This window comes from Octopus bimaculoides, chromosome 1 (assembly GCF_046866305.1).
Source record: "Octopus bimaculoides isolate indiv1 chromosome 1, ASM4686630v1, whole genome shotgun sequence".
In the NCBI taxonomy this organism is placed as follows: domain Eukaryota; kingdom Metazoa; phylum Mollusca; class Cephalopoda; order Octopoda; family Octopodidae; genus Octopus; species Octopus bimaculoides.
Genome location: NC_142928.1, coordinates 34,192,535 through 34,210,389, shown reverse-complemented (window position 1 = coordinate 34,210,389; position 17,855 = coordinate 34,192,535). Strand labels below are relative to the sequence as shown.

At 33.3% G+C, this 17,855-nt stretch overlaps 1 protein-coding gene across 50 annotated transcripts in view; it reads right to left on the bottom strand.

Annotated features, from left to right (window-relative positions):
* Positions 1-1,388: 1,388 nt before the first annotated feature.
* The window catches only part of LOC106879639 (TNF receptor-associated factor 2), a 56,110-nt gene continuing 39,643 nt past the window's right edge, over positions 1,389-17,855 (bottom strand). For all 50 annotated transcript variants that reach the window (XM_089350129.1, XM_089350059.1, XM_052966105.2 and 47 more), the window contains 3 exons: positions 7,485-7,562; positions 5,864-5,926; positions 1,389-3,277 (listed from right to left, as the gene is read on the bottom strand). In XM_089350129.1, coding sequence (XP_089206255.1) covers positions 2,543-3,277; positions 5,864-5,926; positions 7,485-7,562 — 876 coding nt within the window. In that variant the 3' untranslated portion in view covers positions 1,389-2,542. The remainder of the gene's footprint in view (positions 3,278-5,863; positions 5,927-7,484; positions 7,563-17,855) is intronic.

Sequence of the window (17,855 nt, the reverse complement as noted above, 5' to 3'; positions counted from 1 at the left end):
TACAGATTTAGACATTTTAACCGTTTAGCATTCAGATAATAATTTAGACATTTTAACCGTTTAGCATTCAGATTACACTGTCAAAAGTAATGCTTATTTATTCACAATGCTTTGAATTAATTATGCAGTATCTTGTAGCTTCAGGGTAGGTGCAAGAGGCTGGATCTGGTCAATTTTAAACATAAAACAGAATATTTTGGCTGAATATGGCCAGTTTAAATGCTAATGGGTTAAATCAAGAAATTTGCATCATAGAACTAAAGTTGGTCTCAGGTGGGTTGGCATCAAAAAGGTTAAATTTACTGGACAAATATTAATACCCAAACTAAATATTAACCGGGTAGTTTCAACTTTTGGTGGGGAGGAGAATTACAAGATTTTTTCATAAATATAATATTTAGATTCAGAACATCAATTTCTGCTACTACAATTATTTACAAAAATTTACTTTAAAAAATGTCTCAAAATCATTGCATTAATCATATTAATAAAATCCACCCTTGAAGTGAAACTTTCTTGTATGTTAACAAATTTAAAAAAAAAAAAAAACATAATTTTAATAACAGTTTATCATATCAATGGTTTATTTTTTCTCAAGTTTAGTATCAGAAATTCCTATTTCAAAATGTATAAATGTTTTGAAAAATTTCGTGTGTATTATTAGCAAATTGAACAAATAATTATATCATTTCAACAGCAGTTTATCAAATCAATTTTTTCCCCCGCAAGTTTAATAAGTACCAGAGGTTTCTAAATTTCATAATATATAAAAATTTTTGATGGGGAAAACAATGATTAGGACAAATTTTATTTTATAGATTTTCAAACATTTTAATTCTATTTCGGTACCTTATCAAAATGCATTTTAATTTATTCATATTGTTCCTTTAATAAGAACAACAGGTCCATCAAATTACATATATATTTCTAAAAAGATGTAGATGAGGAAAAGAGAGTAGACTAGTAAATTTTATTAAAAATTTTAAGAGCTGGCATTAGACATGAATTAGTCAAAAGTAGATGTAAAAAAGAAGGCAATAACTATTAAGAAATTAAGGGGAAAAACCACCTAGTCATTATTTGGGATACAAGATAAGATATGATAAGAGTTTATACATATAATGCCAATTAAAAAGACCAACAAATAACAGACTAGAAGGCTTAACTAAACCCATTTGATAATAGTATATTTCTTTTCCAACATTTTTTATCTTAAACTTGAGCTTCTCTCTATAATAATAATAATGTTACTGGCATTGAACACAACATGCAACAAGTGTGTAACAGAACTAAGAACAACACAAGGAAACAAAACACCTCACATATACACTCTTTTATACATATTAATCAAGCATATAGCAGTAAATTAGAGAAAAAAAAACCCAATATTAATAGATTAAAGTGCATTTATTAAGAAATAAGCTAGTGAGCTGCTAATTTAAAAAAAAAAAAAAAAAAAGAAAGGTTTTGTTTAGAGGCTGTTGGAAGGTGAATATCCAGTGTAATTTCATGTGTGGAATTACTGAGTTCTTGGTCTAGGCATGGTCTTATATACTCAACAAATGGAAAATGATTTGGAGAAAGGTATTTCAACAGAAATGTCTAGAAATTACAAATGAATGTGTACAGTTATAATCATAGAATAAGTTATAATTAAAAGATGAAATATTTATCTTTGTAGTAGGTATCTATGGCAACAGCAGCAGCAGCAGCTTTACAGTCACTTCAAAAACTATTAACTTAAGTTCCATCAACTCCCATTTTTACTTGTGACTGGAGCATGATATTTTCTTTCTTGCTTTCTCTTTCTCGCACTTGTGCTCTCTTGCGCTCACCTTTTATTTAAAGAAACCAAACTAAATTTAGAATTTGATAGTTGACTTTTGGCAAACTACTTCAGCATTTTATTTCGTTATTTCCAATGCAACTGATGAAAAGCAACATGATGTCCAGCTACTGGTGGCAGCAGCATATCAGAAATAATTTATTAGCTTTATGTCAGAATAAAAGCAGTGTTGGTTGGGGAAAAAAAAAAAAATGTAATGTAAAAACCTTTTAATTGCGTGCAGTGATGGAGAGAAATTTGGCAGCCAATTCAAAAGGTTTGGTACAAACATCAAAACCAGCAAAGAGGGAACAATAGTCAGCCAGCATACTATGAATAGTAAAGTCAAAAAAATACTGTTTTTGGGGAGAGGGTTTTGTTTTTATTTCCGCGGAAGCATGTCGCTCCACCCACTTTCCAAAAACAAATATATATACAGGCTTAAATGATATAGATTTTGGTTGTAATTGTTTGATCCATGAAAGGTTTGTGTATTTTTACAAATTTATATTCAATAAACAATATTCAATAATTAACAAGTCATCAAGTAAAAAAATAGCCATTTTATACAATAAAACCAATATCGGTTTTTCTAAATTTCAATGCATTATAAGGAATTACGATGATTGCAAATGGACACAAACGGTAGGGAGGCATGTGCCTCCCCACTAAAACCAAGCATAACCACTCTCTAGAAATAAAGATTAATATAAATAATTAAGGGGTAAAGTTGACTGGCATTCGTTCTAGTCCTGTAGTATCAACAACTACTTTGAAGAAAGCTGTATTACTTTTCACATATGTATTTGGAGAGTTAAGCTTATCGAGTGACAGGAACAAAGGACAGCCACTTGCAATATTCATCTTGTTTTCTGGACGTTGAAATGAAGTACTTTTAGCATCAGGTCGGAAGCTGTCAATAACATGCTTTGTTCCTGATTGATCCAGCATCATTAATGAAACCTTTTGTTGAAAAGGCCACGCCAGAAGTGCATCATATGAGCCTCGCATGACAACAAAAAAAAGTGATATATATTTTCCTTTCCCCATGCCATCGCCATTTAGGTAGAGTCTAAGACACATCTTGTAACCGTACTTGCTAGTGTAGAATGGGGTTGAATATAAACTAGGACATGTTCCTTTTACTGCATCTTTACGCCGTTTTTCAAAGTCGTCTAATTTCCAAATAAATGTTCCATCATAACTAGGAATGTTTTCAAGTAGTGGTTCTTTCAAAGAGAGAAGTGGTTGAATTGTGCTAGTTAATTTTTTTAAATCAGACTGGAAAACTCCAACTAATTTGTCAATTTTAAGAAAATTCTTTTCAAATTTTTGACACCCCATTTCACTGTTTCCAGAATTATTCTTGCATTTTTCTATATTCTTTTTTAAAATCAACATGTGTTCTTCAAGCTGTTCAAGAAGATGGTTTGATACTAATTTTGAGGAAATCTGTGTAAAAATGAAAAAGATACAAATAGTATAAAAGGTATGGTAATGTATTAATATAACTGCAAAACAGAAACAGAATTAAACATTAGAAATATTTTATGTGATAATCAAATCACAAGAAGAATAAATGAGTTGCTTTGTTTCATGAATAAAATAATTGTTTAATAGAACTAAATGGTTTTTGCCAATTTCAACAATGAATATTTCTCAATTGTTTGATCAACACAACCCTCTATTCACTGAATTACAGTGCAAGTGGCTTAATATTCCACAGACACTTATACCTTTAACCCCTTTTATTACTGTAGTTATTTTGAGATGCTCTGTGCTTCATTCAATTACTTTAATTATAACAAAGAATTTAGTAGAATAACTTGGTTATCATTAAACTAGTGTTAAGAACATAAATTGTTACTAATGTTTGGTAGAAGATTTCAAATCAAAACTTATGAAAACAAGACATTTGTACTCAGAGCTAAAGCCGGTTTCAGCCGGGTTGGTAACGAAAGGGTTAATATTCCTTTAATTCAATTCTTAAGCAGAATTAATGTAATTGTGTGTGACAAGGCTTTCAAGCTCTTTTTACCCAGTTCTACTCACAAGGTTTCATATGACTTGATGCTATGGTAGAAAAACATTTGCCCAATCAATATGCTATGCAATGGGAACGCACCCGTGTTCTCATGATTGTAAAATTCTAAAACCACTTGGAAATGACTACATCTTTATACATATATGCACTGGCCCAAGATGTCACACAGTGGTATTGAACCCAGGACCTCATAATTATTGCAAAGCAAATTTTTTACTCATTCAGCTGTACTTGCATCAGTAAAATAAGGTCACAATAATATAGGATAAGTGATGTCAAAGGTTTATTTTATAAGTGATGCTTTAAGAAAACATTTAAATGTCAAATTAGTGTAAACACATTTCTATATGCATGCATCTATACACACACAATATACATGTACACAGCCATCTATCTACACAAAAACACTTATGTCTGCAGAATGTAAGCATCACTTATTACTAAAACTATTTTGTTCTAATTCAGTCTTTTTACCTCTTCAGTTTATATATAAAAATGTTATGAAATAAAATAATTGCAATGTAAATTGAAGTATGAATTCCTTGATCTCAATGTTGCATCAAGCTTTCATACATTTTTAATCAAGCAGCAGATTCATTTAAGAATTAAAAATGTATTAAGGACATAGCCTTCTTTGATAAATAAAACTGAAGGTACAATAGAATATAAAAGAGGAGCTGCAGACTAGATCTCTTGATTTAAAGGAATATATGTATAATAATTGTTTTAAGTGTTTATCTCTTGATTTAAATTCCCTCATTTGAAGTAATGAGGAAAAAGAAAAAATTCATTATGATAATAATGAAGAATTTCTTTTCTTCTATTTTTGACCCAAAATAACTGGAACAGTATGAAAACCAATGAACAAATGTGCTTGCAGTGGCAAATATAAACCATGTCACATGAATTGTAAATCACACAATTTCTATAGGTATACAACAGACAGAGTTTCGACAATATGTACACGTTTGGTGTTTTACTTCAATAAGTTAATGTGTAATTAATAAAAGGAAGAAAAAGATTCACAACAAGGATTAAATAAATTGAAGGCTCTCTTCTGTTCCTTCAGTTTATATTATATTATATATATATATATATATATACGAAGGAAAACTATTGTAGTTTGCTTGAAGCATTGTGATACAGAGGTAAAATAACAAAATAAGGAAGACAGACAGTGTCTTACAATGCTAAAAGGGAAAGTTTAGTAACTTTTATATTTTAGACACAAAGGCCCATTATCAGAAATGAATGGAGTAAAGAAAGCCTGGAATATATAAAGGTTACTAAACTTTCTCTTTTTGCATTCTAAGAAGCTCTCCATCTTTATTATTTTGTTATTTAACTTACACATCTCAGATTTTTAATAAGTGCACTGTTTTCTCAAATGGTGGGTATTATATTGGGTTGGTGCATAATTAACAACTGTTTTATTTTATTTTGGTGTATTATTTTTGAATAAATTTAGAATAAAAAAAAGGTCATTAGTTATGCACTAACCCAATATTTTAAACAAAATGTCTCCCAAAAATCTTTTGACAAAAGAAGTTGAGTTAAACAATTATCAATTTAAATATCATGCTTTACAAATCTATATCATATTAGTGGAAATATTACTTAAATATATTTATGATACACAACACAAGATATGTAAAAATTTCATTTCATGTTACATGTCCTCATACATTCTGGATTTTAAAATTATGCAACCTCAGAAATTATACAATAAAAATGAGAAATTTGTGCACTAGTTTGTAATTCTGTCAGAAGCCAAAGAAAGCAACTTTATCAGCAGAGTGACAGAAGAATCAAAATAATGGTAAAGGAAAACAAAACAAACTTTGAAAATATAATTGCAACCTATAGAGTGTGTATTTACAATACAATCTATAAAGTTAAAAAGCAGTTTGAATGCTTCATTACATTGTATGTAAATGCTAGTTAAAATGATAAATCTGTGTTATATGACAATCATAAATGTAAACTATACAAACCTTTACACCGCAGTTAAGAGGACAATCAACAGGATAGGGGCAATCTTTCTTATGGTTCTCCATCTAGTAAATACGTAAAATGAAGTTAAAGTTAATGACAGCTATGCATCATAATTAAATAACACATACGATATTGTTGCTCCTTCAATTCGGTCATGTTACTAAAATGCCAAGATAATATATTTATACTTTTATCACAGTAATTTTAAGTCAGATTCATTTTTCACACATACATTTCCATATGTGCAAGGGGTAGATATTTTTTAAAGACCATTCTTCATAATGAATCAGAGATTTTGAAAGTTAAATACTTTCGTTAATTTTAAATTAACAAATGCACATAAAAAACAACATAATGCTATTTATGATCCGAAAATTAGAAGTGTAAGAATAGCCTCAACTCTTTGTCTCATTATATCTTAATGAATCTAATATTTTATTTAGTAGAATATATGTTATTTTTCTACTCTATGTTAGGAGACAAAAACCACACCCACCACCTTGAAGCAAGTATGACTTGGCAGCATGTATAAATAATTGTTTTAAGTGTTTATTTGGTCTTGAGTAGACAGAGACACCATCTTGGCCTTCTCACTTTTGACCCAGTTGGACATCAAGGATATGATGGTTGGAGAAGGCTGCATAGTACTTAACTGGTACTTATTTTCAGCTAAATCTACAACCTTATGACAGTGAGTCTAACACTCTAACCACAATGCCATATGCCTAGAGTATATCCAAAAGTTGGGTTAATTTTAGACTAGAATCTTATTTTATAAACAAGGTAAATAAGTGATAAGTTTAACAACAGGACAGTAAATCCAAAGGAATCACTGATTTAGAGATTTTTTAAGGTTTATACATTTGCATGAATAAGAAAATTATTTGTTATGAATTTCATTTTGATTTCTCCCTAGGATATATAACTATCTCTTTATATACATATTAAATATATCTAAAACCTGCATAAGTCCAAAGCAATACTTTTAAAAATAATCTTCAAATTCAAATGTGATCATGCATATGCTTAGTGAACCTAGACAAATATTTCATAGAAATATGAGCTCTTTCTTATACATAAATTTAGCAATATTATACTATAACAGAGTAGAACTGAATATAAAAGGGAAGAATATTGAATGCAGAATGAAATAATAGAGTGGAATAATGAAGAAATTAAACATTAAGAACTGAACCTGGTAAACATAATTTACAAATTAATATGAAATTTTGTTAAGTTGTGTGACTGAAAACATTGTCATAATTATGATTTCCCTTGGAATTAAGAAGAGCAATGGACAACTGTCTGTGAAACAAAGTAGTGACAACATGGCAATGGAAACAATGATATGAAAATCCAGACAAGTTTATGGAAAGCAAGCTGTGTTATGCATCTTGTACCAGCTTTGCATTAGTATTATCAATTTAAATGTAAACTATTTCCTGATTTTCTACAATCTGAATCAAACCACACTAGCTTGTATGAATTGAACTCAGACAGCAAACTGATGAGTATAAAGTTGTCTAGTTTGATATTTGACAACAACAGGGATTAAACTGCATTGAAACAAGTTAAAAAAAAAAAAAAATTCATTGCACCATTACAATTTTCTTTACTTACTTCACACATAGGAATCTTCCCTTCGAAACATCTATCGCATACTTCTGGTCTCCACTCACAGTTTCTGCTGTGCTGCTGCTACAAGAACAAAAGTCATACCAATAAGTAAATAATATTTCAACATCTATTCAGATCTGAAACAAAAGCATTTGACACAAAAAAAAAAAAAAAAAAAAAAAAAAAATTCCTTGCAACATTGTATGTTTTAACAACCTGTGAATTGTTCCATAATACTTTAGCATCTATTTCCCCATGTGTAGCATTGAATGGGGAGGACTGAGACCACTTAATAGATGAAAGAGACAACACATAACATAAAGAAAGCTTTGTTCTATGAAAAAAAAACAAAAAAACAAAAACAGGCAACATACTAACCAACCTTCTACATTTTAAAATCGTGTATAAACTATATCTTAAAATATTTACAAATAAAGCAACATTAAAGGTTTATTTTGAACATCGTTTTAACTATCATGTCCATTTTTTCCAATGTTGGTGTGGGTTGGATAGGTCACGCAGTGTCTTGTCACTTGTTCACTATCTTTGTTACTGTGTTAATATTTCTGCATGGTGGCAAGCTGGCAGAAACGTTAGCATGCCAGGCGAAATGCTCAGCAGTATTTTGTCAGTCTTTACATTCTGAGTTCAAATTCCACTGAGGTCAACTTTGCCTTTCAACCTTTTGGGGTTGATAAATTAAGTACTAGTTGCATACTGGGGTCGATCTAATCGACTGGCCCCCTGCCCCCAAAATTTCGGGCCTTGTGCCTAGAGTAGAAAACAATATTTCTGCATGGTTTTTAAGGGGCCTGTCATCATACCAAGAATTCTACAGCAGATAAGGTGCAGTTTTTGTACTCTTAACACTAGAGAAGTTGTCTCCAGCAAGACTAAGAGTCCCCACTACCCTATGTCACCTTTATTCCTTCTTCTTTGGCATGGCTTTTATAGTTAGCTGGCTTTCATATCACCAAACACACCATAGTGTGGATTGGGTGGATTTTATTATGTCACTGGCATTAAAGAGACTACCATTCATAGACATTGAAATATTTGGAGAATTTGCATACATTAGAATCACTATTAATAATTAAATTAATACATAAAGGCACAAGCATGGCTGTGTGATAAGAATCTTGTTTCCTAACCACACAGTTCCATGTCCAGTCCCACTGTGTGACACCTTGGGATTGTCTTCTACTATAGCCTTGAGTCGCCCAAAGCCTTGTGAATGGATTTGGTAGACGGAAACTGAAACAAGCCTGTCTGTGTTTGTCCCCTATCACCACTTGACAATCAGTGTTGGTGCGTTTACGTCCTAGTAACTCAGCAGTTCAGCAAAACAGACTAAAAGAATTAATACTAGGCTTCAGAAATAAGTCCTGGGGTTGATTTGTTCAACTAAAACCCTTCAAGGTGGTGCTCCAGCATGGCCAGTCAAATGACTAAAACAAGTAAAAGAATAAAAGAAAAATCAAATAGCGAAAAGAAGGTAATTTTTTTTAGGCGCATTGAGAATGTTTCCTATCAGCATAGAGAGCCACTGAGAGAAAAAAATGAAAATAACGTGAAAAATAAAATGGAAGGGATAGTGTAAGCTTTAGAATTAGCATAGTCAGTCATACAAGAACATTGAAATATTTGGAAATTTTGTATATGTTAGAATTGTTAGCAATAATGAAAATATTGTTCTGATTACAAATATTGTTCTAATTACAAATATTGGCTATGACACCTGAGTATAGAAAATGGTCATCAGTAGGGTTTTAGGTTAGGTGGCCACGTGAAGACTGACTGTGCCCTGGGAGGAACACATGGAAGCTCACGAGAGGAAACTTGCCATATACCAGAGGCTGGTAGAGCAGTGCAGAAAATGGGATTAGAAGGCATGTTGCAAACCAACTACGGTGGGCTGCAGGGGTTTTGTAGGTGCATTCATTCTGCAAAGCTCTGATTGGTACAGCAGAGAGGAGGGTCATAACTTCCATTGCTGAAGGTGCAGAGAAGGCCACTAATTGGCTTTGGATAAAGTGGGCAGATCAGTGCTTTGTTGCTACTGGGATGCCAGTGAGGACTTGATCAACTTCTGGTGGGTCAACTGGATGAGATGCTCTGCCCTCCGACGTTAAAAACCTGACCACCCCACCAAACTCAAGAAACATTATTGATGACATCCAGAGATCTGTGAGATATATCTTGAAACCTAGATTTTGGTTACAAATTCTATTTTGAATCTATATTACTAATGTCTTTTGGTCGGCATTATCAATCTAATTACCAAATTTTCTTTCCCTCTGACTCAAAGACTTAATTACTGTTTCAGAAATTATTACAGCTGAAGGGAAAGTTAAGCAATAGGGGGGAACAATCTCCTGCAAAGTGAGATCTTTTCTTTTTTATTTTGCCTTTTGTGATTGGTTGATTTCTCATAGCAGTTTAAGTAGTGTGAACCTGCAAATTTTGGTTTTAATTACAATTGAATAGTCTCATTTATCTGTGATAGAGAAGCCTCTTATCTCTCTTGCCCTTTCTCCTATTCACAGTACCATGCTGCTCATGTCATGTAATAAGAGATGTAATAAGCAACTTTTCTGTATTGAACCCATATCACTAACCTGATCGCCGTAACTCTATCTCTCTCTCTCATGATGCTTGTATATTGAGAAATTAAATCTGATTTGTTACTAACTGATACACTATTACCTTTTTGTACAGCTAGCTATCATTCCTTCTTCACCAGGTGTTTTGTCATTGACACCTATCTCTCATCAGCAAACATGCAGCTATCACAATTGAATGGATACAACATAGAACAGTAAGGTATCCTTTAACCTTTCAGGGAACAAGGCAACCTCGTTAGTGTTGCTCTCACAAGAAAATACACTCAGTACGCATTATAAAGTTGCAGGCAAATAAACAAACAATGCAGGAACAAGAGGATCTTTTAGTCCAACTAAGGACATGATAACCTCTCTAGTGCTGGTACCATCTGGTTTGTAGAAGACTAGAACCATAATGATCTGTTCAACCCATGCCAGCATGGAAAGCAGACATATGATGATGCAGCTAAGCTAAATTTTCATTACTTATCACAAGGTGTTTTTTATTCTAAGATTTGGCAAGCTAAAAGTACAAAGAAAAAAAAACAAAAACAAAAAACATGAAAATTATGAAGCTCATCAAAATATAGGGATTTTTCTGCAAACAGAATATGGTAAGTTTGAAGAGAAAGCTGTCTTATCAAGTCAATTTGAATATTAACCTTTTGATACCAGCAAACTTGAGTTTGCAAATCTGGGTCCATGACACAAACTTCTTGTTTTTAAGTGATCTACATGAAAACTTTCCATCAAAACTTCATATTAATTTATGTTCTAAACCAGTGGTTCCCAAACTATAGTCTTGACCCACGGATGGGTCGCGAACGGAATCCTAGTGGGTCGCAAAAAGTTATAAAATTATGCATTAGCTTTGATTAACTGCTGTCTATTGAGATAGTTCAAGACTCATGTTTTCAATACCAGACTGGTTGTTTTATCAAGCAGTAGGCTTTTTTCACGAAGTTAACAAATCAGAGGTGGTCATTTTCTGAAGTTATTTATTCGTACATAATCGTAAAAAGGAAAAGTCTGTTTTTACCTATTTATAAAGAACTTTAACTAGGCGCAGTACAACACTGATCGAGCCGATAACAGTTACTGCTTGGAGGTTTTGTATTAGAGTTAATACCTGCCCATAGGGTATGGAGACGTTGAAACAGTTATAAAACGTTTTGTTTCAAATTTAATATAAATAGTTTTTAACCCAGTAGAGTTAAGTGGGTCGCATCTCTAAAAAGTTTGGGAACCACTGTTCTAAACACCAAATTAATAACATCAAAGTCATTTTACTAAATTCGTTATTTTCAAAATTAATTGAAACAAAGGCAGTATTTCATTAGAAATGTGGTAGTGAATGGGTTAAAGAACTAATTCTTTTCTCGCTACACTTCTGTTGAAATACACTGCCTTTATTTTAATATATTTTGAAAATTATAAAGAATTTAATAAAATGACTTTATCAGTCTTTAGCTGGTATTTGGAGTGTAAATAAATTTACATGATATTTAGTAGGTTTTCAATAAGATTTTTTTGAAACAAAAAATTTGTATCAGAGAACTAGGGTGTGGTTTCAGAAGGATTTGTACCAAAAGGGTTAATTGGTGATTTTAGGAACAATACCTATCCAAATACCACCTGAGGCTTTAATGTGAAAGCTAGCTATCTTCTAGCTAGGTGATGTTGTACATCATTCAGAGATATATCTCAGTTACAGCTTATCCATAAAAAAAAAAAATTTAATTTTTTTTTTAATTGGATCAGGAGAGAGAACTCCTCTCTGACCCCAAGGTAACTGATAGGAGAATGGCCTCTAGATAACAGGATTAGAGGCAAGTATGGAAATACGTTTTCCTAGACTTAACAGGAGTTGTCTTTCGGTAAGGGATAGCACCTGATAACCACTTAGTCTGGGATTACAGGTGAAGCCATGGGAAGCAGTATGATAGATGTGTAATTTTATGTGAAAGAGTCATCCACTGGCCAATAGTACTACCCATACAACACAGTAAACGGCCAGGATCACCAAGTTTGCAAAGCGTAGATATTATTAGCCAATGAAAGATTAATCCAAGAAAGCTCAACCAGATGATTCTTTTTTTAAAAAAAAAACACAGGGGTGGTCACTTTAGGTGTTGAACTTTTAATTACATAGTCAAGAGTTTAAAACTTACTTATAGCATTATGTCATCAACCCAGACAATAATTCCAGTTGTTATTATGTTACTTAGCCTGTTGGTAATGCTTTCACATGATTAGAGAAAAAGAGCGAAAGAAAATTAGGGAGAGAGAAGCATCCATGACATGGTAGGGGGAACATAATATTTATTACTTGGTTAAAAAAGTTAGTTGAAGGTAATGATATAGAGGAGAGTTAGGAATATAATTTTAGCAGAGGGGTGATGTTTGGATGGCGAGATTAAAGAAAGGCAGAGAAAGAGAGATGATGATAGTGGTGGTGGTGGTGGAGGTGGCAATGGTGAGTGCATAGTGAAAAGTTTTTTTTTTTTTTGATTAGACTAAATTTTTTTTTATCACATATTACTTAATGCATGCACATCCCAAAGTTGCCATTCACTTTAGAAAGAAACTAGTTTCCCGTTTGCCTGTCATTTGCAATGACTATCAACAAACTACAAGGGCAGTTATTTGATAAAGTGGGGTTGTTCTTGCTTGAACGCGTATTCAGCCATGGACAGCTATATGTTGCATTCTCAAGGACTTGCAAATTATCTGATGTGAGAGTTAAAGCCATCAACATTGACAAACAAGGGGAAAGAAGAGGGAGAACTTACATGAAGAACATAGTCTGCAAAGAAGTATTGAATTGAAAGGTGTATGCAAATTGAAATGTGTATTGGTTCTGACCCACTGCCTTGGATAAGTTACCAACAACGTAGTTTTCAGAGCATACCATGTTGCATTAAATTTTTACTCTGTGAAATTGTAACCTCTACATAAGCTGATACTGTTTTCTTTGTCTTCTGTCAATGATTGTTGAAGGAATGAATTTAAAATATTCAAGGTCATTCAGTTTAGACATTTTCAAATTAAATGGCATTTACTCATTATCATTATTATTTAACATCCATCCATTTTTCTATGCTGGCATGGGTTGGACAGTTTGACAGGAGCAGTCAAATCAGACTACCATTTGTTTCGTAGTTTACAGAATCATTTGGAGGACATAACTTTCGCAAGCCAGGAGGAGGTCGAAACTGACATTTCAGAGTTCTTTGCTTTGAAACCAAAAGAGTTTTACATTGATGGGATTAAAAAACTTGTAAATAGATGGAAGGAAGTCATAGATAATCAGGGAAAGTACATTGATGATTAAATTTCAATTAAATATAACATTTGATCACTTGTTTTCTTTATTCAAAATTCAGACAGAACTTATGGGATGACCTGATATTTTAATTAGAGTAAGGTTTCATAACATTAACATGTAACTGTTAATCTGCCATGCCTCTTTCATGCTTCTGCAAACATCACTTGCCCATCCATACCACTTATATTCAATTTCCTGTATAACTTGAGGGTATGCCTGACACATCTCCACCAACATCCACTTTTCCAACAGGATAACCACATCTCTCCCTTAAAGTAAGACATCTGTTCATGTCCATCTATTATACTTTAATCTCTGATCACCTGGTATAGAACGACCTCCTTCAATACTATTCCTCACCCCCAGTTGGGAGATCTTGTCTTGTAACTTACTTGGAGACCTCATTAGTGCCAGTACCAGATAAATAGCACCCAATACACTCTGTAAAGCAGTTGGCATTAGGAAGGGCATTCAATCATAGAAACCATGCAGACATTGGTGCTTAGTGCAGTACTTTCGCTTACCAGCTCCCGTTGAACTGTCCAACTCACACCAACATGGAAAACATTTGTTAAAAGATGGTGATGGAGTGTTTTAAAAAATTCAAGGGATAAAAAACCACAGTGAGTGAGATGTGTCAACAGTCTCAGCCAGCTAACAGAATGATAATGTATTATTAAGGCAAATGTAAATCAGAACTTACAGCTACCGGAAGAAGAGTATGAACACTCTGAAGACAATCAATTCTATAACATTTAGAGCAAGCATTAATTCTCGATACTGTATGTCATGTGTTAAAGATCTTATTTAACAGGGTACAGGGCAGTTTTGTTTGGAGAAAGAATTATAGTCCTTCAAATCAATTGTAGTATACTACTAATAATTATTTACAAAAAAGAAGATAGAAAACAAAGATAATGTGTAGTTGGAACTTCAATTTGACTTCCTGTTGTGCATACCAGTCCACAAAATAATTTCTTACAGGGACGAAAAACCAATAATCTTCAAGGTAGAAAAAACAGGACACAAGTAAAGTAATTTTCAAGAAAATAAAGTGGTCAAAGTGAAATGGTTGAGAACAGGCATCTCACAAGCTTGTCTGGTGCTCTCCATTAATTTCTTTAAACACAAGTTTTTCAGTATGGTGAAATAAATTAAGCAATCAACATGCCCTCTATATAATTGCTAGGAATAGCAGCCAAATTTCCTTCAAATCATACCTGCTGTCTTAAAAATGGAAGGACACTTATAATTCTGGAAGCACTATGCTTTCAAAGGAAACATGGATGGTCAAGGCCTTTAATCATAGGTCAGCTCAATCAGAGCTGAGCTAGAGCTAAACAAGTGCTTTATATATTTATAGATATATACAGGCTGCAATGGGTAAATTGGTGCCATTTTATATTTTTAATTTTGTGCATGCGCGTTGTTTGCTTTTGATTTTGTTGACTACACGGTATAGTAGGGTCAGTTGGGCACCATCTGCGAGGAAAACAGTACAATGTCGCAATTCACTCAGCCAGAAATCTGGAAACGACATGCTGTACTGCTTGGCATTCATGCCAGAAGCCCTGATATAAACAGATGGTGAACACATAGAACAACTGTTGGCTTGCCGTGTCCCCAAAACATGTACCAAGAGTGATAAAAATCAAACATCCAGTCAACATCATGGTGGTTGGAGTGATCACTAGTGATGGTGATGTTATGCCTCCATTTGTCTTCCCACATGGCCTCAGACTCTACACGGAGGCCTAAATCAAGTGCCTGGAAGAGGTAGTGCTGCCCTGAGTCAAGAGGGTGGCTGCCAGAAGAGCTTGTGCTTGGCAACAGGACTCTGCACCATGCCACACAAGCAGAACCCAGTCATGGCTGTCAGACAATTTCTGCGACCACATCATCCCTAACATCTGGCCACCTAATCCCACAGACTGCAAACCCTTTGATTATTATGTATGAAGCGTAGTTGAGTGAGAGGCCAATAAAACTCCTTGTAACACCAAAGATGAACTGAAGGTAAGGATTATAGCAGCATTCACCAACTTAAACAAGGAGACTGTCCAGAAGAGTTGCAGGAGATTCCGAAGTCGTCTGGAGGCTGTGAATGAAGCCAATGGTGATCTTATTGAATAAATTTACCCTTTAGTATTTCATGATATTTTTAGACGACAATATATTCACAGCACCCTGTATATATAAATGAATGACAAGAAAACAGGAGTTACATAATCACCTTTATTAACTTACAGCCATTTCAGTTTTAAGAAGCAGTGCAACATCCTATGTATTTAAATGATTTCTGAAATAAACACCCTTTGTTGTAAAAGCTTCAAGGAAGTGATAAGATGTTGCACAAGCACTCAGTTCTGAGTGCACTACTTCTTACAGCAGAAACAGCTGTAAACTAATGAAGGTGATTATGTTACACCTGTTCTCTTGTCATTCACTAATTGATATTAATTAGTATTGCTGAGCCTAAGCAAAATAAGAAAATATATGTAAAGGGCTGGCAACAGGAAGGGATCTAATCACAGAAACCAAGCCACAATATGAAATGTGTGAGCAAGACAGGCTCTCCAATCTATCCAGGTGGGCATTTAAGCTCTAACTTGGACCATAACAACCTATCCAGCTCATATCAGCATCAAGAAATGGATGTGAAATGAAGACACGCATAAAGATGAAATTTTAACAAAAAAAATTAAATGTGCAAAAGACATTTGTGTTGAAGGTTTGCAAATCACAAGTGAATATTGCACTGTTCTTACATGGGGAGAAAAGAAGTTTGCAAAGCAACTATAGATACATGAATACAGAAGACTAGTTTATAGACTTCTTTTAAATAATTTTCTTTTAATCATGTCAGACAACAAATACAAGAAATATTAAAATGTAGATATAAAGTAAATGTATCAAAAAGAATTTAAAATCTCTAAGAAGTAGCTTCTTTTTTATGAGAAACATCTTAGGGTGACCTATCCTACAATGTCATTCTAAAACTAAACAATCACATCATTGAAATCTGAAAGCTAGGAGGTAATGCATAATTAACTTAAACCAATGTGAATAAATAAACAGAACATTTAACAGAATAATCTGAATGCTAAAGGGTTGAAAAATAGATGTAGACAGTGGGGTGGAGTGAAAAATGCATCTTTTGAAATTGGTAACCAAGAATTGATATTTTGTTGTGAATTAGGGTTAAAAGAAAGGTATATAAAGAACTTTGTAATTAAATATTTTTTTCAGGCTCCACAATGCAATTGCAAATTTTAAAAATCACTATCCTTGGTCGAATTTTGGATTTCATGGATTATAAGTCCTAACGAATACAAATTTCTGCATAGCAGAATGCAAAACAGTAAAAGAGGTTGCATACCAAGTTTCAATCCAACTGACTAATATCTTGAGGTTCTGCATTGACTATAAAGAGAATGGGAGTGTGAACCACTGCAATAGTTGTTGCATGTAGACGTACATCGTACGTGTATGAAGTTTTCTGCTTTATACCTTGACTTTAGGCCATTGTATTAAAATTAATGATTGTGTCAAATTTAATGTTGTTTGCATTAAGTGATGACCCATAAGCCAGAATGCCCAATATTTGGTACTCCATATGATCTTAGTGAGCAAGTTTTGTCAACTTACAGGGATGTACTAAAATGTGTTTTTATTTGAACGAGAAAAAAAAAAAGAATATAGTTAAGAAAGAGCCTTCCACTTCCTTTCAACAATTAAAATAGTAAGTTCTGAAATCTGCACTTGGCTTTCAAAAGGAATCGTTACTAATCAGATGCTGAAAACAAAGTTTAAGAAAATCAGGGCTGTGCAGTCGAAACAAAAAACTTTACTCCAACTCCTGTATTATTGGTGACTCCGATTCCGACATCTCTTTATGTAATTAAATGATTGTGGTCTACATATCCCATAAAGCATATGCATACACTTGTACTTTGAGTAGGCCTATATGTTATAATTAGTTTATATTAAAGAATAAAGATATTGTGAGTTGGAATCAATTTTACCAACTCCAACTCCAACTATCCCTTAGTAGTTTCCGACACCAATTCCACAGCCCTGAAGAAAATGTAATTCGAAGGAATAATAGGACACAGGATTTTGAATGGAATCTCAAGTGGATGGTAAGGTTCAAAAGGGATGATGGAAGGAAGAGAGATGAGTGTATTGAACGAGTTAGATTAGATTGGTATGTCTAGCAACCTGAGAACTGACATGTGAAAAAGACCTCATTAATATAGAGCATGAAATCAACAAGTCCTAATAAGTTGGTCCTTCAACATTGGATGTGATGAAAATGAAAAGGAATGTAATGAATTACTTTCAGACAATTCAAAACAACAGGAAAATACTTGAAGGAATTCAAGATAAATATCAAAGCTGGTTAGCCAAAGTTTTCCAAGAACATGCAAAGATGCTTCAGCA